Source organism: Corvus hawaiiensis, chromosome 15 (genome assembly GCF_020740725.1).
Source record: "Corvus hawaiiensis isolate bCorHaw1 chromosome 15, bCorHaw1.pri.cur, whole genome shotgun sequence".
NCBI lineage: Eukaryota > Metazoa > Chordata > Aves > Passeriformes > Corvidae > Corvus > Corvus hawaiiensis.
In genome coordinates this window covers 13,529,888-13,553,792 of record NC_063227.1, presented here as the reverse complement: position 1 = coordinate 13,553,792, position 23,905 = coordinate 13,529,888, and the positions used below count along the sequence as shown (strand labels likewise).

Below are 23,905 nucleotides of genomic sequence, written 5' to 3'. Positions count from 1 at the left end.
ATAGAGGTTAGAGATACCTTTTATCCACCAGGGGAAAAAACCCCATATTTTTAAACTCTAGCATTTGAATAGTATGAATTATTATTCTAGAAAATTAAAATTATTTCAATCACTAGACTTGTCGATTCTCTTTTCCAGGAATCACAACTGTGCTCACAATGACAACAATTAACACCCATCTTCGAGAGACTCTTCCCAAAATTCCATATGTGAAAGCCATTGATATGTACCTTATGGGATGTTTTGTCTTCGTTTTCATGGCTCTGCTGGAGTATGCATTGGTCAACTACATCTTCTTCGGCAGGGGACCTCAGCGTCAAAAGAAAGCAGCAGAAAAAGCTGCCAGTGCCAACAATGAGAAGTTGCGAATGGATGTCAATAAGGTAAACTGGAATAGAGATAAATTTTTAGCATTTCCATCGGAAGGCAGACTCTCACTTCTGCCAGACAGTGCTTTAAAATGTAATTTCTTGTAGATAACGAGTGGAGTAGAATTATGATGACCTTGTCTTAGCTCTGCAGAGCAGTGTACTTAGCCACCTCAGCAGTGAATGATGCCCTCTAGCCTGGAAAGCTGAATGACTTGTTTCTAAAGTATGCAGTCAGTGAAGCTTTACTGGGAGATGTTTTCTTAGTCAGAATTTAGACTTGAATATGTACAATCAGTTTCCAAAGGAATGAATCCAAAATGATGGCTGTATATTCTAGTAAGAGCTGTATGGAACATTGGAACTAAAACCTAAATTTAACCTGCTTTCATAAATCTTTCAGATGAGCTGGATAAGAAATATTTGCCACAGAAGTGTTTAAAGCTTGACAAGTTTGCATATTTTCAATATATAATGGGATAGGATACTATTGACTAAATGAGGAACTTCTCAGAAATAAGCCATCAAGGTGCTGTGTACTTAATTTTGAATCTAAAAGTGGCCCCCTGGGGGTGAAGAATTGAGGCAAAAAAGGTATTTGCCAAGATGCACACTTCTGGAAAAAGTATCCATTATGCTTAATGAAAATGGGGCACTTATCATAAAGCACTTGTAATTTGTCAGTTTGACCATTTTGGGATGAATTTCATACAGTGGCAAATCTGTGCTGAATGCAAAAATGTACTCAATGTGAAATGTATAAACTTTCACACACATGCAAAATTGGGAAGTTAAATAAGGTTGAATTATCTTTGAGTGTTTGGAGGGTTTTTTGGAGGGGCAGGGGTGTTGTGGGATTTTTTTTGTCGGAGGAACACTTTGAATTGTAATTCATCATGATAGTCCAAGGAAAAAAAATCAAAGTCAGAATTAAAAAAAAAATCTGAATTAGAAAAAACCAAGGGATTATTTTTCAATTGGAAACTTAAGTTTCACACAGCTCTAGTGGTGAAATTCCTAATGTTTGTTTAGAACTTCTACACACATAGTGGGCCTCCAGACAGAAGAACATTTTCATCCAAAAATCCGTCACATGTTGATAGCATAAAATAGTTTTATATATTATAATTTATAGTCTTTTAAGATGGAGAGTTATATTGCCATGGCTCAGATCTCATCCATTCATTGGTTTATTTTTTTCTTTTTGACTGGAGAGAAACATATTTTAATGATTGAAGGCATACTCATAATGATGAGATTAATTTTGATGTTATATTACAATGTATCATCTTTTACCATTGTAAAGTTCATGAAGACACTGTAACATGGTTTTGTTTCTATTGGTGATTTTTCAGCAATGCAAAAAAAAGCTGTGAGGTTTTATTTAATTTGTCAAGTTTTTTTCTCTTTTTTTAAATTGAATTTCACTTTAAAAAATGCTATAAACTACCCTGTAAGTAATTTCATAAGACTAGACCTGCATTTACCTGAAATCTTTCTTCTAACATCAATGGAAATTTAAGATGCATAGGTATCAGAGTGCCACCACTAGCTGAGGTATGTTTTTGTACACTTTGTTTCACTTGTGGTGTTTTCAATATTCTTGTTCATACCATAGATCTTTCAGCTGTGTAACAGAATAGCCTAAGTCCAGTGGCAAATTGCTGACCATGAGGAGAATTTGAAAGCACTAACTGCTTTGCTAATCCAATCGGCTAGGCAGAGTAAATTTCAATAACTTGCAACAAATGTTGCAGAAATTTACAAGGAACAGTTTTACATTATTTGTATGGTTTTTTATACTGAGCCTTTTACCCAATATACTAGGCCAGCATGGTTAACAGTCTATGGCAGTTCCACTCTGGTATCCAGATCCACTCTGATCTAATCATCAGGTTTGCAATCCTTTAAGCAATAGACAGGGAATCAAACGGGAGAGGATAAGAGAACTTGTCCTACCCTGCAGAGGCTGCTCTGGGGAGAAGGAAGGGAGCTGACAGCTGTTCTTGCTGTTTGACCAGCAGCAAGAAAAAAGATGCATGTTTAATGGACCTGAATATTTTATCTATTAAAGTGAGACAAATATTACATAATTAGTTTCATTTATAAGAATCAAAAATGGGTCTGAACTGCTGAATTTAGCTCAGAAGCAGTTTTTCATAAAAAACCAACATATTTTAGAAGTGGGACCACACAAACACTCCATCTTTAATTAGGATCCAATAGTGAAGGACTGATTTTACAAGGTATGAGTTTTCTTTTGTGATATTACAAGATTCCTCTTGAATCACTATGTGCAGTGTTATGAATTCATCAGAATCAGATACTATATGAGAGAAGATTAATGCCATGAGGAATAAACCTCAAAACATGAGGATGAAAACTTCTACACAAAACAACTTCTGTTACTGCATTCGGCATTGACACTGTAAAACAGTTGGATAAATAGTTATTGGAACTGCTGTTTATAGTGCAGCATCTTTGGTTATACTTTATAGACCAGAAAATCTGTAATGGATTTCTTGCAATTCCAACACTCTTCTTTGGTAACAATTTCATACAACTTTCAATCAAGAGAAGGTGGTTAGAGGAGAAGTGCTGATCAGTACTCTCATCCACAACTGCTTGCAAAATCAAAGGAGAAGTTAATTCATACTCCCTTTATGCTGTTGAATTCTCTTTCATGGAGAGATTCCAGTGTGGACATGGTCAGTGGTAGTCTTTCTATTTTTCCTTGGTGTTATTCAGAAGATACTAGAGAGCTTACAACACACTATGGAAGCGCAATGAAAGCTGTTTTTCTATGACTGCAGTATCTGCTGAATCCATTGCAATCTCTTGGAGATTTGGTGACTCAGGAGGAGAATGTCCTATTTTTTCCATTTGAGTGAACTCCATCAGGCTGGCTGCAGAGCTTCCCCAGGGCTATTCCAGATGAAACTGTGGCCAAATCTTTCTTGAAATTTCATATCATACTCATATCATATGCAAAATATGGTAGTTTGGGGTTTGTTCTGTCTTTTTTTTTAAATCATGGAATAGTTTGAGTTGGAAGGGACCTTTAAAGGTCACCTACTCCAACTCCATTTCAATGAGCAGGGTCATTTCAACTAGATCAGGTTGCTCAGGGCACCATCCAATGTGACCTTGAATGTTTCCAGAGATGGGGCATCCACCACCTCTCTGGGAAACCTCTTCCACTGTTTCATCACGCTCATTTAAAAAAAATTCTTCCATATATCTACTGTGAATCATCGCATAAGATTGCAACTTCCTATACTCCATTTTCAAAGACTGTTGATCCTGTTTGGGGTAATGGAAAGGTAGAAAAGGAATTGGGCCTATATCTTGATTTGCTTCTTGGATACTGAAACCCGAGTAATAAAATCATGCAGAAATTTAAAGAACAAAAACCTCAAGGAAGATTCAGACTCAGTTACCAGCAGATACATTGCCACAGACTTGTTAAATCATATTGGACTTGCTTGATTCCTTTTGCAGTAAGTTCAGATAAAAATGGCTGTGAGTATCATCATTCTACCCTTGAAACTTCTCGAGCTGCATTTAGCAGTTTTTTCCTTTAGTCTAACTCATCATCTTTTGCCTTGTCAAGACTAGTTGTTCTTCCTGTAAACAATCATATTCTTGCTTGTAGGTAAATGACTGGCTTTCTTCTTGCTCTAGACATCCTTCATTTATTTGAGATAGCAATCATGTAATTTCCTCACCTCTCTTCAAGTTTATCATCTTATGTCTTGAAATGCCTTTCTTGCCTTGGTAGTCTCAAGTTTCTTAGTTTCTTCTGTTCTGATTGGCATAGTACTGCAAGTGTACATAAGGATAGGTACCCTGGGAGTGTCCTACACCTGCTTGAGGACTTAGTGTGTCATAAAGTATGGTATATATGGCCATTGTTATGTCTTTTTATTCTGTGAACTTTTGTATTTTAGATAAGAATGTTGATTGTCATTAGCGTCCTTTTGGTCTTCTGCATTTCATGAATTTTCATGCTAATATTGTCTGTGTTTCTTCAAGATGATTAACAGATACATTAAAATACAGGGCCAAATTCCAGCTTCTGGCTTCCCAATATCATTCACCTGTCTTCCTGTGGGTAATTGTACATGCATCTGGGACATGTCATCGGTTTTAAGATAAGGTACCAAAGACTTTACTGAAGTCCATATATCATATCTGTTCATTCAGTAGTTACATACAAATGGTCTAGAAGGATTTTGTCTAGAAGCCTCTATGACCCTGTATTTTCTTTTGATTGTAATTTTTTTTGTTTGTTTCCTTCTGGGATAGAAGGGGGCTAGGAGAGGGAAACAAGCTACTGTCATATAATGCTTCAGGTTTTCTCCTCTATGAGGTCTGGCTTTGTCTTCAAGAAGATGATTCACCCAATCACAATTTCAGTGTAGAGCCTGAGCAAATGATTTCTTATGCAGACCACCAGCCATTTTAATAAGCTTCATTTCTGTTATCAGAGCTCAGATAATGAGTTTCTTGGTGCTCTCTCAGAACTGATTTATTCCCCTTAAATTTTTTCCAGAATCCAGGAGCCAAGTTATTTTTGATTAATTTTTAAATTTACTCGTAATTTGTTGTTTCTAATAATTTTACCTTGGATGTTTCCATCTTGGAATTCTGGTTTAGATGGGCTTGCTTGTGCTGACCACTGTGATGAGTCTGATATATCTTCTAGACATTTGCAGTCTGATCGCCTCCCAAGTTCTGTATTTTCCATATGTATTCCTGTGTTACTAAATTTCCTGTCAACCAGCTGCACGTGCTGCTGTTACGTCTTTTGGATTCTATAGCTGTTTTTCTACAGTTGGTCATCTGACTCATTTGATCCAGACGAATATGTACATTAATTGACAACTCTGGAGGCGTAAGTAGGGTGACAATGCTTTTCAATATCGATTAAATCTGTATCTGTTACTCTGGATAGATCAGAAAACCTCTGTTACAGTGGTAAAACCAGGACTGTCACTTTAAGGCCATGCTAAATGAAAGGCTGACTCTTCTTCCTCTGTAAAGAAGTGCTTCTTGCATCTTGCCCTCTGTGTGTTTGACAAGAGGTAATTCCCACGGAAAAGCAGCTCTGTGCCATCCTCTTCCACAGCATCAGAGGCTGAAGTGAGTCAGGCAGCAGGGATGATACTCACTGTGAGTATTAGGAGCACTTCCTACATGAAGACTCTCATTAAAGGAAGAGCTACAGATCTGTCTCTTTAAGGAGCACCTGGTCAGTCTTTTTTTCAACATCACTATCATTTCCTTATGAGGATATTACCTAGAAACAAGATGTGATACTTCCTTTTTTTAACTCAGATATCAAACCTTAAAGAGACATTACCATATAATGATTTGGTGCACCTTTCTCCATTTCTAGTCTTTTTAATTCTTACCTGTATGTCATTCAGGTGGTGTTTAAGTTATTTCTAAATTATTTAATTTTTTTTCTTTATAGTTAAATCATCTAGGTTTATAAGAGTTAATTATTGCAATGTAACATTTCTTATATAGAATTTGTTAGCTATGTTCTTTCAAATAATTTGATTTGCCACTTCACAGAAAAGCAGCGTTATGTTTTGCATAATGTAAAATACATTTAAGTTTGGTTTTAGATTGGATGCAGTTGCAATACTTGTTAAATTCTACATGTTTTCAGCCTAGCTTAAAGCACAGAGAAGGCTGCAATTGCACGGGCGATATACCTGAAGTACACGATAACATAAGTCACATAAGTAAAACTACTTTTAATTTTGCAATCATAATCTGTTATTGTGAGCAGTAATACAGAAATTTTCCTCTGGAAAAGAGGGGGGGAAATGTCAGTGTATTATGCAACACTTCATAAAACTATTTATACAGATTTATTCAGTCACTTGCTTTAAATAAATGTGAAGTGACATTGTTAACCTCTGCTTGTTTAGATAAGGTTTCTTTTCTGAATAAAAACACTTTTTAAAAATATAACGAGTGTATTTTTAAAATCATGAGTAATTCTTTACTCAGTGCCCTTTGTATTACATAAGGTATTCAGTCAGCACACCTGAAAGGGACAATGCATTACTGCTCAAAGTGCAAATCATGAACAAGGGAAGTTGTCAGACTAATGGCACTTTTCAATCCAAAATTAGGGTACCAAGAACATGGAATGTCAATATGATAATGAGTTTAAACACATATTAATAGATTTGAATACAATAGAAGTGTTCGCAAAAAGTTAATGAAGGGCTTACGGAACTAAGAAAGTTTAAACAAATACAGGTATCTTTGCAATTCATTGCCCTCCTGGCCCACTGTTGTTATATCTAGATTAGCACAGGGTTGCTAAAGGAGGTGAGATGGCAAGGCACCAACAAATAGAAGCTTAACCTGCCCTCAGATGCACTTGGTAACTTCCTTCCCCTTCAAGTTGTATCAGCTGCTGATTTTTTTCCTACAGCTTTTTGACCAAGGAAAGGAGTCTGAACAAGTTTAATAGTTTTCCTCAGATATTTCACTCTAAGGGAACTCCATTGCATTATCAGAGCTTTGAGACAAATAAGAACATGCAATTAATTACCTGTTTCACAAGTGATTACCTAATTATTTCAACTACGCAACTGGTAGGTTGAGGATGGACTGGCTGTTGTGTAATCTAGCAGGGAAATGGAGCTCCCACAGCACCCTACTTCCCCAGATGCCCATTTTCAGATTCACTGTCTAATGTATGGGTGCTCTTGGAACAGGGAGACTGAGAACTTTCTATTCCATTGTGCCAGAAATGCCCTCTGTTACAACAGCACACTTGGAAATGGCACAGTCAGCGCAGGTGCTGGTGTGCTACCTGACATTTCCCAGGACAGCTTCCAAACTTCTTTTTACCACTTTACTAGAGAATAACTAGAAGAGCCTGTGCATTTTTTTTTCTCTGTCATATCCATATATGTCTCTAGAAAAGGAGGGGTGAATTAGATGAAGGAATGTGTTAACCTGACCCAAAGCGAATGCACTGATCTGTACCTGTGGCCTTTTGCAGGCCAGCTTGTGATGGCTTTCAGTGCACTGCAAACAGGCAAGATCACTCTCCTCAATTTTCAGGCTGTGGTGTGAAGATGCATTAGCAGGGCTGTAGGCCCAAGATAATAGACTTTGCTCCAATGCAATGCTCCAAAACAATTAGGCTTGGCTAATGCCTTTATTTCCCCACTGATTTACCACTGGCTTGCTGCTGGCCTTTTCAGTTCATAGCAATTGTTCATTTCTATCTGAAGAAATCATATAATGCATCTTCAGGGAGAAGAAACTATTGCAAAGGTACCTAAAACCAGTCAGTACCTACTACATAGAATGGCACTTTATACCCTATGGACCAGAGGTACTTCTAGTATGAAACATTTTTGGTAAAAAGAGGATTTTTAAACTGGTTATGTGCACAGACTCGGTTAATAAACTGAACAGGGTATTAAAACACTAAGGCAATAGGAAGCTCTTATAATTTCAGTCTCAAATCTCAAATCCTCACTGCTCTATACTGCTGGAGCTAATGCTGCCACTGTCCAGATATCAGTGAAAGAATTCATCCTCTTTCTTTCTCTCCAAGGAGAGTTTGCCTTTTGTTTGCAGTACAGGTAAAGCTGCACAAGGACTGATTGTTGATCCAGGGTCAGAAGGTATTCCTTACACAGCAGTTTATTGAAGGACATGTAATAAAGTAGGCATGGATAATAAAAGCTTAGCCTTTCTCCTAAATTTAAATTCATGCATTCTCAAGGAATAACTTTAATATGAAACAGTGAGCAATGCACAGGGTGCTTGGCCAGTCTCTGTGTTTTATCAAACCAGAGTTTGGATAGGAGTGAAATTTGAGCAAGTTCCAGTTTTAGCTCACAGAAGTCTGCAGAAGCAGTCAGAAGGTGATTTTTTCCACAATCCATGCTGGTATTCCACATGACATCTGAATAAAGGTCAAGTCAACTGCATGAGGCTTTTTTTCTCCAGCTGCGCTCCTTTGAATGCCATATTTAATTAATGTAAGACCAGTGCCTGTACACTTGTTTAAAGCACATTATCCCCTTTGCTTTTGTACTGCATCTACAGCCTGTGACCCTGAGCAGAACAAAATTTTTGGTTCATAAAAAAATCCCTTGGTGTATTTTAGGTCATTATATCAAGTTGTGAAGAAATAAGACACAAAAAAAGACAAATTATGTACAGTGAAGTAGAAGAAATGTATGTAGCTGCAGTCCAGAAGGTGTGTCTGGCTAGGGAATTTGGTGAATTGATTTCCTGAAACACATCAGGTCTAAAGAGTTTGTCAAGGTTTAATTCAGTGGCCAAGAGCTGGAAAATTTCTATCCAAAACATAGGTTGTAACTGCAAGTAGTATATGCTAGAGAAGGTAACCTAGTTGTGCTCATGAATTTTGAGATCACTGGATTATGTATACTTGGATGTCACTAAGTGGTAAAAATATCCTTGTAATGTTGTTACAGCAACTGTTTGTCAACCTCTTTATTTATATGAGAACACATTCTAAAGACTCTATCCATTTAGATGCATTTAGAGGCATCCATTTAGACATGCGGAAATTGAATACTTGCTTTTTTTCTTTTTTTTTTTTAAAGGACGTTAGGGTTTGTATTGCTTATACATATGTTAAATTTAGTGAAACAGTCAAGCTGGCCTATGAAGACCTACATTTCTTGGTAAATTCACTTAGTTACAAATTCTTTTGGGTTCCAGTTCTTTCCCAGAATTCTGTGTATGGAGAAAGATAGACACCAGGAGTTAGTTTCGTGTAACTTAGGAAAACATTAGGAGGTGGGTAGGATTATGCCTAAACTCAAATATGTGTATATAGGGAGAAATATATGTTTATATATTAATATATCTTTTTTACTCCTTAGAAACTAGTTTTAATGGTACTTCTGTAGTGATAAAAGGTTGTACTAGAATGTGGAATTCTGTCTTTTTTTATTCTTATGTCTCTATTCCTCTTTTTAGAAGTGTTAGAGACTTGCATTTTGTTTTCTTCCCAGTGTAAACAATTGTCAAGACTTCTCCCTGAACTTAGTGTATCTTATAGCTGTGTGCAGAAAGATATGCATACCTGTCCTCTCTCATGTTCTCAAAACAAGCTCCACATTCTGGTAATGTGGTTGTCAGAAACTTAACACTTGTGGATGGCCTGAAGAATGCAACAATAAAGGTCACAGAGCCTAAATCAATATGATTCTTTTCATGTAAGGGGTTTTTTTTGACCACTGTCTATCCATGTATTTTGTAAGTATTCAAACTATAATATGTTTAACTAACTGAACCCAAGTTTGATTGAAACATACAGACACAAAAAGCCCCCACGTCATGAAGAAAACTATAATCTAGTTATTTTCCCTAGAATTAATGCATACACAGAAACAATTAAGTATAATATAAATTTTGTAATGTTACATAATATTGATACATATTTTGCATACACAGAAATTTACTTAGAAACAAATTTGAAATTATTAACCACGTCTTGGCAAGAAAGTTTCTTCATTCTTGTCACTCATTTTTAAATGAGTGGCAAAATGTTGGACTCTCCCCAAAAAGCAGGCTATCAGTGTACAAGTAAATCATGCAGGAGCATTTTAATTAAGTCAGCTTTTTTGTTTGTTTGTTTTTCATAATTTTAAAGCAGAAGACTTCTCATTTTATTATTGTCAGGACAAGTCCTCCGAACCTTGCAGTATCTATAGCTGTGGAACTCTCTCTGTTTCAGGCTTCTAAATCAGCAGCAAACATGATCATATGAAATATTTTTCCAGATCTTTTTTAATTTGGAAATTTGTTATAAAATGTTAGAAATTAATCTTTCTTTTCTTTGTAACAAAATCTTCTCAGTGATTTTTCCCATAGAAAAATCTCAGGAATTTTCTTTTAGTTTTGTTGTTGTTGTTGAATTAGTTGCAGTTTCTCTCCAGAGTTTTATCCTTGGACCTCATGCTGTCTCTGAACATGTTTGTCTTTGGGCTGGGCCTAAGAATTATATCTTCCCCAAAATCACAAGTCTAAATCTGTTGACAAGTGATTATATCATGGTCAGATGGATGAAACTGGTAGACTGCCATTCATTCCACCCACTCTCATGACAAGGATGTGTTGTATAGATCTTTCCACATTATATTTGGCTTGAAACAAGAAAAATAACATCTTTAGTATATTTTACAGAAGCTGTTCTAGAGGAGCAACTTAACAAACTTATTTTTACTGCCTAGTTCATATTTCAAAACCATAACTATATCCAAGTTATACCCTAGAAATATTGCCAGTTGTGGTGATAATCGTGTGTTCGATGCATTTTTTATCTTTCATGACACTTTCTTATATAACCAATTTTTCTCTGTTTCTTAGTAGATTTTTGGTGCTAGATATATCTGCTAAATTTTATTTTGTAAGACACCACAATTGGAAGACATGATTGTCATGAAGGCTTGGTAAAAATTTGATTTTATTTATCACAGATGGAAGAGAGCAGCTTTTAAGATCCAGGTTCTTGCCGATGTATTCTTCATTTATATTACCTTCAAGAAAATTAATTCTATGCTTATAAATGGGATGATATTTTAACAAAGAAATAACAACTTAATCAGAGCACTATTAGTAGGAATCTGGACTGTCTAACACCTTCGATTTTGTGAAACAGTAGGATTTAAACTGTTGTTAATTGCTACCCCAGAAGTCTTCTGTTCCAGATCACCTGCCTTTGCTTCCTCCTAAATGTCTCAGTAGTAAAAAAACTGTTGCAGAAAATTGTACTTGAGAAGATGTTGATATAAACTTCAAGTTTATTGGATTCTGTGCAGCAGTTTGAACAAGTTCATATTTCATGGGTTTTATTCAAATGCCATCAAACCAAAGATGCTTTAGCCTCTCACATTTTATCTGGGCACTCATTCTTCAGTGCCTTAAATACAGAATCCCTTGTTTAAGTAATGGATACCAAGAGGAAGTTAAATTTTCAACCATTTCTCAAGAATCCTACAATACTTGCAACTAAGTTATTGATGTGCTACTAATGATAATAATCAAGAAATCACATCTATCAGAAGGTAAAACTGGATGTCTAGAAATTGATTTACAAGTATTAAAGCAATGTTAAAGCTCCATGTTCAGAACTTGTATTTTTTCCGCACCCTTTTTTTTGTTTTTTAACTCTTACAGTTTTCTTGGGGGGGGCAGGGTGTGCTTAGATTTTTAGTATTTAAAAAGTTCAAGAACCTGAAGAAAATCCTTCTGTAATTTGCAGAGTTTCTCTGAATTTTCTGACCTGAAACCAAATGAAGCAACCTGAAATTATAAGTCTACCCAATTTTACTGTCCTCTAACTGCATTCTTTACAGCCTGACCCAAATCTTATGTGTATAACAATGCAGCTAGCCTCATTTCATAAACAGTAACTGCAATAGTGACAGTAAATTGAGTTTTGTACAGACAATGGAAATGCAGTGTTTGTTGCATTGTTAAAGACAATGTTTCACATATGGACATTTTGAAATATTAGGCATTTGTGTCTTATAAATTTCTATAGCTTTATCTTAGCAGACTGGCTTATCATGTAAAAAATACTGGTATAGCTTTAGGCAGGCGCCCATTGAAAAATCCACTGTGTTCCAGAGTGAACCCAGCAGCAGCTTACACAGAGCTATCTACCAGCCACACACTTCCTGTGTAGTCAGGGCAATCCCTAGAGCCCAGTGGTTCCCACTCAATAAGTCAAACCTTGCTGATGAGGTGGAAAATCCCTATTACGTGTAAAGTGCACATCATATTTTCACCTGATCTTGCTAGAGCTACTGTGACTAGTCAGGAATGGGATGTTACTGGTTTTCCAAGCAAACCTCAGCTTTCAAGAGGTGGGAAACTATGCTACAGATAGTAAGGTCTTTATCTATAAGAAATTAAATTATATATCTAGGCATGTCATGTAAGTCTTCATTAAGAAAGGGATCTTTATTTCTATCTTCATTTCTTGATAATGTCAGCTCACAGGACATATAAATCCTAAATTTCAGGTTTTAACCTTTGTAATAGACTGAATACTTCCAGTTTAGATTTCATGGTTTAGCTCACCGGATTTTTGGTTTTTTCTAATGGCAGTTCTACTTAACAAAAATATACTTCTTTTCAATTTACAACTGTTTTGTTTCAAAGCGTTTTTCTATCAGAAATTCCATCCCTACTACTTTATACACAGTTTCTCAGCCATTCTACCATAAAATGAGCCATCAGTTCCTGTCTGTAGTTGAAGGTTACAGGTGAAAATGAACAGTGTATGAGAAAGGAGAAGTGTCAATGTTATATCTTTTCATTCATCAATATAAATTTCTCTCATATTATAAAACTGTGTTTGGCACAACAGCGAAGCATAATCGCCAAGGAGCTGATTTACTGAAAGTTAATAATTTCAGATGTCTGGTCATCCTTGGAGGATTCCTAATGAATGTGTGTGGGAGTTGTAATATCCTTGTATTTTACAGTTGCTAATGTATTAGTGTAAGAGGAATTCCTCAAGAAAGCCATCATTTTGGAGTTTCTAGCTATCAGGAAGAATATATAATGGTAACAGTTCTATGCTTTCCTCTGTACTCCCTTTGTTTGAGACCATCAAAAAAAGTCATGGCCTCTTTCAAGGCTCCAGAGTCAGCTTTTCTTCCATTTGACCTGGACCTATAAATGAATATCATTTGCATCATATATTTTGTCATTCACATTTAAGACTGCTTTATAAAAACCCCAGTGTCTTGCATGGTTGCTGAGCTCTGGTCATTTCTCCTCCACTTCTGCTTTCATCTTTTATTTCCATAGTATTGCTGCTGCTTTTTCTTCATCTTCATCCTCCCTTCCTTTCTTGTCCCTGGGAATTTCTCCATTAAGTTTGAACTCTCCTGTTCACCATAAAGGATCTAGTTCTATGGTTGAACAATCCTTCAGAACCAACCTATGGTTCAACAATCCAAGAGATCTTTTTAACCTTCTTCCACCTCCTTTTGAAACCACTTTTACACTTACTTTCCCCCCAGAATAATTTTAATAATTGTTTTCATATCATCATATCTTCCTTGGTCAAATGACCAGTTGGAAAAAATACATTTACATCACATTATGTTACCTTGAGGAGCAGAGCAAGGCAGTAATAGCACCTCTGAAGCCAGAATGTACCTATGCTAATTGTTGGCTTAGAGGTCCCTATATATTTTAATTACTTGTCCTACTATTACCCTACAGTGCTTTAATTTTAAATGAAAGATAATAGCTGCCTTATCTCTAAGGAAACTGGTCTTGATTTTATTAACTTACAGGACAGAAGAATAATTGGCACATATCATTGTCCAGAAATGTATTCAACAAAGGTATCTTTCATTGTTTTCTAATGTTTTTATCCTCAGAGACTTACAATTCAGGTCTTGACCGGTTATGGTCATTAAAGATCCCATGGCACTTTTTTATAGTGTGGTCATCTCAACTCCAAGCACCTGGCCAAATATCAATTTATGTAACTGTTCTGCTTACACAACATTTCCCACCACCACTCACCCACCCCATAGTTTCAATTGGCTACAACATTCTCCATTTCCTCAACTAAAATAAAGTTTGTTGTTCTGCACTGTCAGTCACCACATTTCACCTCAGAGGTGATTGTGCTTCACTGGGAAGTGAAGTGGTTCTTCTTTCTAATGCTTGTAAAGCGCTTTGGGATCCTTTTGAATGGGTGGTGCTTACAATAAATGTAATTCACTGTCATTCTATCTCAGGCATCACTTCGTTACAAAAGCATGTTTTAGTTAGAGTTGGGCGAATCTACTTGGTGGAAAAAACATTCCCAGCTCTCTCTAATCTGACAGGGAACCTTTTGTCAAAGGTTGAAGAGTTAGAGTAATTTCTTTCTCCTTCCTTCCTTCCTTCCTTCCTTCCTTCCTTCCTTCCTTCCTTCCTTCCTTCCTTCCTTCCTTCCCTCCGTCTTTCCTTCCTTCCTTCCTTCCTTCCTTGAACTTTAGGAGTTCCTTTGGGTTGGAAATTCAAAATAGCATGAAAAAATGCAGTTATTCTTATGGTCAATTTATTGTTCCAGATGCAGGAGGGTCAAATTTGTGCTCAAGAAACACCTGAACTTTGTGGTGTTTACCTGGGTATTGTAACACTTGAAGGTTCGCCCATCACTAATATTTACTATATTTTCCATTATTTCTTCTGAAAAAGTTTTGTAATATTGAAAAATGATGTACTTCAACTCTGATATGAGTGTGATATATACAGAAGAAGACATTTTGCCCTAGAAGATAGTTTAGAACATTGCTTAATATTTTTTCTGCCCAGCATCATTAATCTTACAAACTGCTTCCAAGATTATCAGATATCTGCACCATGTTGCTGCATTAAGAAAAAAAAGTTAACTGGAGTGATATCATGTCACTGAAACATGTCTGTGTCTAACTCTAGTAGACTAAAATAGCCTTTCTTGCATGTGTGTTGCATAGAATGTATGCAAATATGTAAAGAGCACTCAAATTTCTAATATCATTGCAGATCAAAAGGATAAAATGCTTAAAGTAGATTCATCCTAAGAAGATTTAAGATGTGAAAAAATTTGTTTGCCCTAAAATCTTTCCAAAAGTAGTATCCTAGAATGCACAACACTGACGTGAAATAACCCAGCCTCTGGGCTAAGGGGTAAACCCATTACATTAGTGGATGTTATATCAAACTTCCCCTGATGTCACTAGAACTAAAACTTCTTTTCTTGAGGTTATATGAAAATATAGAAGATGTAGTTTCCAAATGACTTTGCACCCCTCATGTAGGAAGCTTACCTCTTGTGGTTTTAGACATTTTGGGATCAATGAATGCCAAGGGCCTGTAATTAATTGTTTTATTTTTAGGACCCTGGGAGTCTTACGATTGGTCTGAGATCTAATAACAAAAATTAGTCCCCTTTCATTTTGTCCCAAAAATCACAAAAGAATTTTTTAAATATGCACTCATTGGAAAAAAAATGTTTGAAATCCATCCTGAGAAAGTTTCACAGATCTATTTGAAACCTTTTGCAGATATACGCTTTTGTTGGTATTACAAAAGCAGAATACTACTTTTACCTTAGTTTTGTCCCATGCAGATGAGAACTGATTTGATGGCCTTCCTGGACAGAAGCAGTGTTCCCTCACTATGCTCAATATCATTCTATAGAGTTCTTAAAGGAATTTTTCTTGAGTTCCAGCTCAACTTTCCCATTTTTCCAGTGCTTTTCAACTAAAGATTGATCTCCTTAACACACTAGGAATTTCAAAAATTTCATGTGGCTTTGATGAAAAGCAAACAAAAATTAAAGTTCACATTGAGTCATGACATTTGATTTAAAACTAAAATATAATGAAACTAGAGGGGTGCAAACTCACACAGATTGGGGAGAAAAGAGTGAGAGAGAGGGAAATCTGGCATCTCAGCAATGCCAGTTTTCGTGCATCTTGAACAGATGTAATCACTCAAATGACAGTGTTTCAGTAGGTCCAAAGTACCTTTGTGAGCATCTGACTTCTCAGTTCATAACACTGTGCAGGGGGTGCTACTAAAAAGCAGCTGGTTTAAACCCAGTTCTCTCACCTTGCCATGGTAAATATTACATAGGGGGTCTAATAATGGCAATACAGTCTGCGCTGGGCAGTTCAGGGAGGTACCGGCTGCTGACAGCTAGTTTCTAAATATTATAGAATACACTAATACCCTGTTATTTTTTAGAAATCCACAAAAGTCACAGTTTTTGCACTTTGAGTAATAATCATAGAATATATTCTGTACGTGGTAAATGAATAATGTGGCTGAGTTATTCTTAAAGGAGCTCTGGGACAATTTTTTCTCTTATTTGGCCTGGAGTATATCTCTGCTACCATCACCAATTCAATGTAACTAATTAGCTTCTCATTAGCTATTCTTGTTTTTAAAGTACTTTTAGTTAATTATAATATTTTATCACACAATTCAAAGTACATACTTAGAGGGAAGGCTGAGAAGAATTAGAACTTCCTAAATAACTTTTATTTGTTTTCTATAAATGGATTCTTTTTAAAATCTCCTACCACAATCGAGATGTACTCCAGAGTGCCTAAGAGTAGAATTTAGCTCCTTATCTTTGAAATCCTCTTGATTGTCTAAGGGGATTCTTTACAATATTGCCTTAATATTTTTTTCACTGAATTGCCTTTAAAGAATGCATATTAGCTAAATCTACCCATTGAAACAACTGTTCAATGTACATTTGACGTGATTACATTCTGCATATCTTTTTCCTTGCTTGAAATTGCAGATCTCTGTTATTCCAGAAGTGAGGTCTCCACAGCATGCACTGTATTTATGAAATTTATTAGCACCGGGGCATGGAGTTTCCACATAGCTATAGTCAGACTATGCCATTGCCTTTCCCCAAGTAACCAGCACTCCTTTTTGGAATATGGGGACCTAAAATGTGCATTCTTTTGTGCAGTGCTCTGTACTTTGTTTATAGAGGCAGAGAGACCTTGCGAATACTGGAAGTTTATGTCAGAGCAAAAGCTTTCATTTGAAAGAAGAAAAAACAAAACAAAGCAGATTCTTTTCCATTTGATTTCCTTCCAAAACCCCTGTAAAGTTTAATATTTGCCCCAGATATCCTACCCAGTGGCAGAATTCCACTTTCAGGAGCTGAGCATGTCCTCTGTTCCCAGGTATTGCTTGTGCTTGCTGAACATCGGGTCTAAGAAAATACCATTTATTGAATAATACTATACTGGCCCTATTTCTCCTTGGGCTCACAAATAAATGATAATAAATATAATCACAGCTATGCTTAAAGTCTTTTAGGCTGACATCCAATAAATTAGTAATGTTAGATATGGCCCTTATCAGCATGGCTTCATTTTGCAACTGACTGGGCTTCCTTTATCTCCTACTAAATCTACTATCTTATTTTTTACAGATGGATCCACATGAAAATATTTTGTTGAGCACACTTGAAATTAAAAATGAGATGGCTGCCTCCGAAGCTGTGATGGGGCTTGGGGACCCTAGGAGCACAATGCTGGCCTATGACACTTCGAGCATCCAGTACAGGAAAGCCGGTTTGCCCAGACACAGCTTCGGCCGCAACGCCCTGGAGCGACACGTGGCACAGAAGAAAAGCAGGCTACGGAGACGTGCATCCCAGCTGAAAATCACCATCCCTGACTTGACTGATGTAAATGCCATAGATCGATGGTCTCGCATATTCTTCCCTGTTGTTTTTTCCTTCTTCAATATTGTCTATTGGCTTTACTATGTGAACTAAGAAACAAAGCCACACAGGAAGCAAGAACTGGATTTCTCTTCAAATAGGTTGTACAGCCAAAAGTGGGACTTAGAAAAATTATATTCAGGACAAAAAGTTATTTTAAAACACCTTAGTTGCTGGCCCACTCTATGGTCTGTTTTTATAATGGTTTGGTTTTATCTGCTAAACCATATATATGTTAAGTTGCAGTATGGACATATCCTCTTAACAAAATATAAGAGCATTTTGAGTGTAAAGGCAAATTGGGTTTTTAAAATCACTTGTCTCATTGTCCCTCACTCTTTTTTTTTTTTTTTTCCTTTATTTTTTAATAGCCATTTGAGTTTAGTGGTACAAATTATAGAGCAGCATTTGAGAAACAGGTTTTAATTTCAACAGCAGTATATGCCATTCCTAGGGAAACTGCATATCCAAGGCATGCATCTACACTTAAGAGAGTGTACTGAGTTATCATGCTTATGAAACACACATTTTACTTTTTCAATGTGTAAACTTGAAAAGTAGTGCCTATCATCTTTCCAAGATGATCATGGTCAGAGGTTTCCCAACCATATTCAGGAATTTCCTTTTATTTACTGAAAGAACTAAACCTTTGACTGATAATGGGGTTGGCTGTTTGCACAGAAGCTGAAACAAGAAGCACTAGTTTTGTTTGTATTTTAAAGAGAGAACATATGCTCACAGTAATAGTGACTGTGTTTGGGATCAATAGAGGAATGTAGGGACAGCATAAAAATGCATCAGCACTGAATGGGTAGATGCTGCTGGGTTGTGTCGGGGAAACGGAATCATCTGTCCAAAGTGCCAAAATTGGTTGCCCAAATAGTAATTCTGTAGATGGCTGAAGAAAACCAGTGGTGCACTGCCTTTCTCTAGGGCAGGGAGAGTGACAGCACAATTACAAAGTGCAGGGGCAAGGAGACAGGAGGCTACATATATATAAAAGTGTGTGCATATATATAGATATATAGATATATATATACACTGTGCAGATGAATGTTGTCAGTTGTACATACCTTAGTCTGAAATAGCCATGTGGAGTTGTGTGATTTCTTCCAAGTCTGCATCTTTCCAGCATTATGCTTCCTGCTGTTGGTTAAAGGTTCTGTACCTCTTTCAGCAGTTGAGATCTGAGCATATGTATTTCTGTATTTCTGTACAAGAAGTACTGACAGGGTGTTTTCTCAGTCTGGATTATGCAATACCATTTAACTTTTTGTTTTCCTTAATGCACTATTCTAAAGGAAAGAAATTAGTCACAATCACTTTAAGAGTTTAAGTACATTCTTGAATGTTTCCTGCTTTAGGGTGATTTCCACTGAAAAACTAGAAAAATTCATGTTTTCTTTGGGGAACTCCTTGAATTAAAAGGGTGAGGTTTTTCCATTCCATTGAACTTTATTTTTACAGGCAAAATAGAATAGAAAAAAAAATTAGTCAAAATTTTGTCACTTACTCCACTGTGGGACTTCTTTTGTAATGAAAACAGCAGTCACAAGGACTGTATAAAAACTAAAAATTCTTGATGGCTTTTACTAGCTCAGAGCCCCAATATTGTTTGACACAATGTTTCAAGAAGCAAAAGCCACATCTGTTGTATCCATACTACCTCTCATCCGTGTACAAATTTTTGAAAGAAACTAGAGAGTATAAGGATTTTTCAGGGTACTAAAAAATTTCTTTAGAATATTTTTCATAAAATATTTTTTTAATTTTTTTGTTCTTACTTTAAAAGAGTAATTTTCTTACAAATTTCTGTGGTTTTATTTTTGTTTCTCTCCCCCCTCCCCCCACCTTTGACAGTGAATGACAGTAATAGGAGGAGAATAGTTCTGGGAACGAATAGGTAAATATTCTGACTTTTTTTTTTGAGCACTTCATATGCTTATTTCTGGTTCAAATGGGAGAGGATAGTTTTGGAGCCTGAGATTGGATTTGCAGTACGCCCTACCTGCCAGGAAGTTGTGTACATTCACACACGGCCTCCACGCTCGGATTCTGAAACATGATAGAGACAAGTTTTCCTCACGCGATTAGCTTTACAAGTCAAAATTTTTCTCTTTGTTCACATACTTAATTTTTGACTGCATTTCATGAATAACGGAATAACCTTTTTAGATGCACTTGGGATTTCAGCTGATAGATATGAGTCACGTTGGAATTTTTTTCCCAATTTTAAGAAATGGAGCCACATCAAAATTCAGTATTTCTCTTCAAAGTCTGTTCTTTAAAAATGGTATTAATTATCCTAAATGAAAGCAGTCTTATGCTTCTGTACAAGCTTTTCTTTCATTTCAGAAATTGCTGCCAGCTCCTTTTTTTGTTTCACAGAAGCAGAGTGTAACTGCAGGGAGCTCACAGCCTGTCTGTGGTTGATACACATCAAATATAAAACCCTACAGGGAATATGTTGGCTCTCTACATTGATAACTGCTTCAGCCATTACAAAACCCACAAAGATCGAATCCTGGAACTGCACATTCACTTTTCTGAAGCTAAAGTACAAGCCATAATACTCTCTGATGTTGCTATTCAGAGGGTGAAAGAAAATGTTTGGTTTCTGCTCAGGTGTCACTAGGAAAGATAAATTATCTGTGGGGAAGAAGCACTTTTGCTTTTACCCTGTCCTTCTGGCTATTAATGTGATGTATAAAATTAGTGAAAGAGAAAGATTCTATCATTTTGTACTAAGGCTTAACACTGTGATATAAAAAGATGGGGGTGAGAAAGGCTGGTGAGGCACTGTCAAGGAAAAAGCGTAACTCGAGCCCAAGGTGAGCACTTACTCCTGAGATACTTGAGTGAAAGTGAGAAATGTTGCCAATGTACTTGAGATACAGGGTTTGCTATGTGTGCTATGTGTTACCCTCCAGGTAAACTAGAATAAATTTGCTTTTACCTTAGAATTGACCGAAAATGAATATTCTAGATCTTTTTAATCATGTTAATTGTTGTTGGTTTCAATAAACAAAATAGCAAAGTTAATAATTTAGATAAAACTTGTAATATAATTATAGCTGCACATTTTATTGTTCTATTAGAAATAATAGCCAGCAATTAAGGTGTTTTTCATCTTTGTTAAATTCATGGGCGAATTATCACTATAACATGGCACAGTTTTAATGAAATCTTTGAGCTCAATCTGTAAATATATACTGTACATGACTGCTAGTAAGTATGATACACATTTTCAGAACTGAAAATTCATGCAACATATTTCTGTGTTTGCATAAGGAATGTTATGTTTCTCTCCTATCGCAGTTCAATGACTGGGAAGAAAGACTCCAGCAATGACATTGTGACCATTTTTTTTCTCATTCCCAGGGGAGCAAAACAGAGTCCTAGATAACAACATGTGGCAGAGTTCTTCAGAGAGTTCTTACATTTTAATAAAAAGGACATAAAATCTGTAAGGTACAAAAGCACAATGCATAGAGAAAATGAGTGGTGGTCTTAAACCTGGGGGAAATATCCTATTTATTTCAGACAAACATGCATTAAAATTAAACCTCAATTAATTTTCACTATAATTATTAGACTGTGTTCCAGTCCTATAACACAGTACTAAACGCAAGTGAACAGATGTGAAATATTTTCCAACTGTATGTGCATATGGACATACCCCCAAATGTCTGTATGGACATATGTGTGTATATATACATGTGCTGAGTATATATATATGCACACACATTCACATGCTGGTGTGTTAAAGGAATAAGCTAATAATAGTTTTGTTTCTACCATCAACCAGTGTATGAATATATTTTTGAGAAAAAAAAAAGATTAATGTATTTAGAAAAAAACCAAACAACTTACTATACAGGGTAACTGGGCATTTCTATATCAGCAGATCAATGCTTATGATTCATATGGAGCATTGCACCATTTGACATGATGATAGTACTGTACCTCCTTGCATCTGGAATTAGACTAGTCCTCACATTGCTTGCCTATTTCTTCTCTCTCTTTTTATAACAGCATTGTCCACTAGTAAGTTTTCAAAATCAACAAATTCCTTAGGGAAGCAAGATTTAAAAAATGGCAAAAATAGTAACTATTTCTAGAAAATAATCTAGGGTGGGATGGCCAGGGTACAATACTATATCAGTAGTGATCATAACATTTTGGTATGTGTACATAGAACATACAATGTGAGCAACCATAATTTAAGCTGAATATGTGTAAATATTATCAGATTTCTTAAACATTTTTAACTTCTAATTTGTACTTTATGGTAAGGCAAAAAGCTAATTCTACTTATGGTTTAGGTTAATGTGTCCTAAAATTATGTAAATAATTAAATAAGCTGTAAATGAGCAGTCGATAGATACAGTATTTGTTTAGTGACTTTTTTTTACTAAGTACAATAATTGCAGTGCTCTAGCAGAGTAATTTAAACACCCTTTTGCATAAACAGATTTGGACTCCAGATATAAAATAGTACAGGAAGTGCTGTAGTGTAAAATAGCCACCGTGGCAATGTTCCTGCTGGCACAGTTGATTCTTTTGTATGGTCAAAATGTTCAGGCCACTCACTCAGTACTTAGATTAGCTAAAACAAACAGGGCCTGGTTTTCACTTAAAATAAGGCACCTTTATGTTGCTCCAGTGAGTGGAGAGGTGAAGGCGTTCAGGGTAAGTGAGAATTCAGCTGTTGGCGATTTCATTACAGAAACCTGCATATTGCATCTGTCTGATTCTGAAATCTGTATCTCTTATGGTATCTAATAGTAGACTTATATTTTTCTTTAAAAAAAAAACCAGGATCTCTGACTGTCATCAGATAGTGTAGTCCCCCAAAGCCAAAGAATCTTCACTTCAGAAATTGTTTAAAAGGGAAATCTAAAAAGTCACTGCTTAACACCAAAGGTAAAGCTTAGTAAAATGCACTAGGAACTTTGTCTAAATTTTTAAGAAGTAAATGGAATGTTGTTGATCAAAAGGACTGCCCTATTCTACTTTGTAAAAATAGTAATAATTTAAATATGCGTTATATAAAATTGAAATGTATCATCTCTACAAGAATATGCAACACTAGCATTTCATAAATATAAAATTATTTTCTTTGTAAGTGCTTTGACAAAAAATGAAACTTAAATGATGAAAAATCTCACCTCTACTTTCATACTAAGGGTTGTATTTTTTTAATGTTTTTCAGACATGAGGTCATCTATTCCAATTTGATAGCATTTTTGTATGTTTTCACTGTTCCTGTCATTTGGCAGATACTCATCAGGCTGTATGGTTCATGGTCTGTCCTGTTTCTTTCAGTTGAAGACAAAAAGAACATTAGAAACATAATTAATTCTGACAAACTGCCTATGATTTGACTTCTATCACGTTTTTATTGGCATGGGTGTTTAAATGGTTCTGTTAGTACTGTCTTTGCACAGTTCTGAGTTATCTTTTTTACTTAGTATTATTTATTTCACAATGTAGTAATCATCAGCCTTACTAATGACCTTGTAGCCTTTCTTATATGCACATAATGCACATTTTCCAATGGCTAGAAAATGCAAAATACTAGTGGATATCATTGCATCAGATCTTCATGTCTTTCTCAAAAGGACTACTAACCTCTGGGAGATATGAGGTAGTAAAATGATGATTGTAAATGAGTAGCACATAAGAGATATTTTCTTGAATTTAAAATTATTGCAGCCAGTTTCAGCATGTAAATATATAATAATGTTGGCTAGTGTGTAATTCTTGAATTAAAAAATATAAATAAAGAAAACCTAAAATATGTATATGTTGTTGTGTTTTGTTGGGCAGGCTCTTTTCTCAAAGCTGCAGTTTTCAGTTCTCATCTGAAGTGAGTATCTCTGAGTTTGGGTCAGAAAGGGACTCAGAAGTTGGGTGTTGAGGCACGTGAAATGTAGGTGTAGGATGGGAAGGGGGAACCATAACGTGGTGTTAATTTGCCTGTGCAGCCCTTGGGGGACTTAGTGTCTAGGGAGTTTAAGCAATGTACAGTGAGAAGCCTGGTGCTGGTCAGTAAGGAAATGCTAAGAGGAGGTGAAACAGCTGAAAATCTCAGAAGTTCAGTAATGCCTCCTCAGAGTCAACACTTGTGAATCTGATGGTGAGCTGCTGGTGTCCCCCTTACAGAAATATGGAAGGGTCTGTTTGCAGGGGGATGGTATTTCCTTTTACATAAAACAGTCTAAATGGTCTTAAATCTGAATATGGGGACTTG

At 36.0% G+C, this 23,905-nt stretch overlaps 1 protein-coding gene across 4 annotated transcripts in view; it reads left to right on the top strand.

Annotated features, from left to right (window-relative positions):
• GABRB2 (gamma-aminobutyric acid type A receptor subunit beta2) overlaps positions 1-23,454 on the top strand; it is a 162,219-nt gene extending 138,765 nt beyond the window's left edge. For 3 of the 4 annotated variants that reach the window (XM_048319465.1, XM_048319463.1, XM_048319462.1), the window contains 3 exons: positions 139-383; positions 13,712-13,762; positions 17,356-23,454. In XM_048319465.1, coding sequence (XP_048175422.1) covers positions 139-383; positions 13,712-13,762; positions 17,356-17,703 — 644 coding nt within the window. In that variant the 3' untranslated portion in view covers positions 17,704-23,454. The remainder of the gene's footprint in view (positions 1-138; positions 384-13,711; positions 13,763-17,355) is intronic. The other variant, XM_048319466.1, reaches the window with a different exon arrangement.
• Positions 23,455-23,905: the final 451 nt, after the last annotated feature.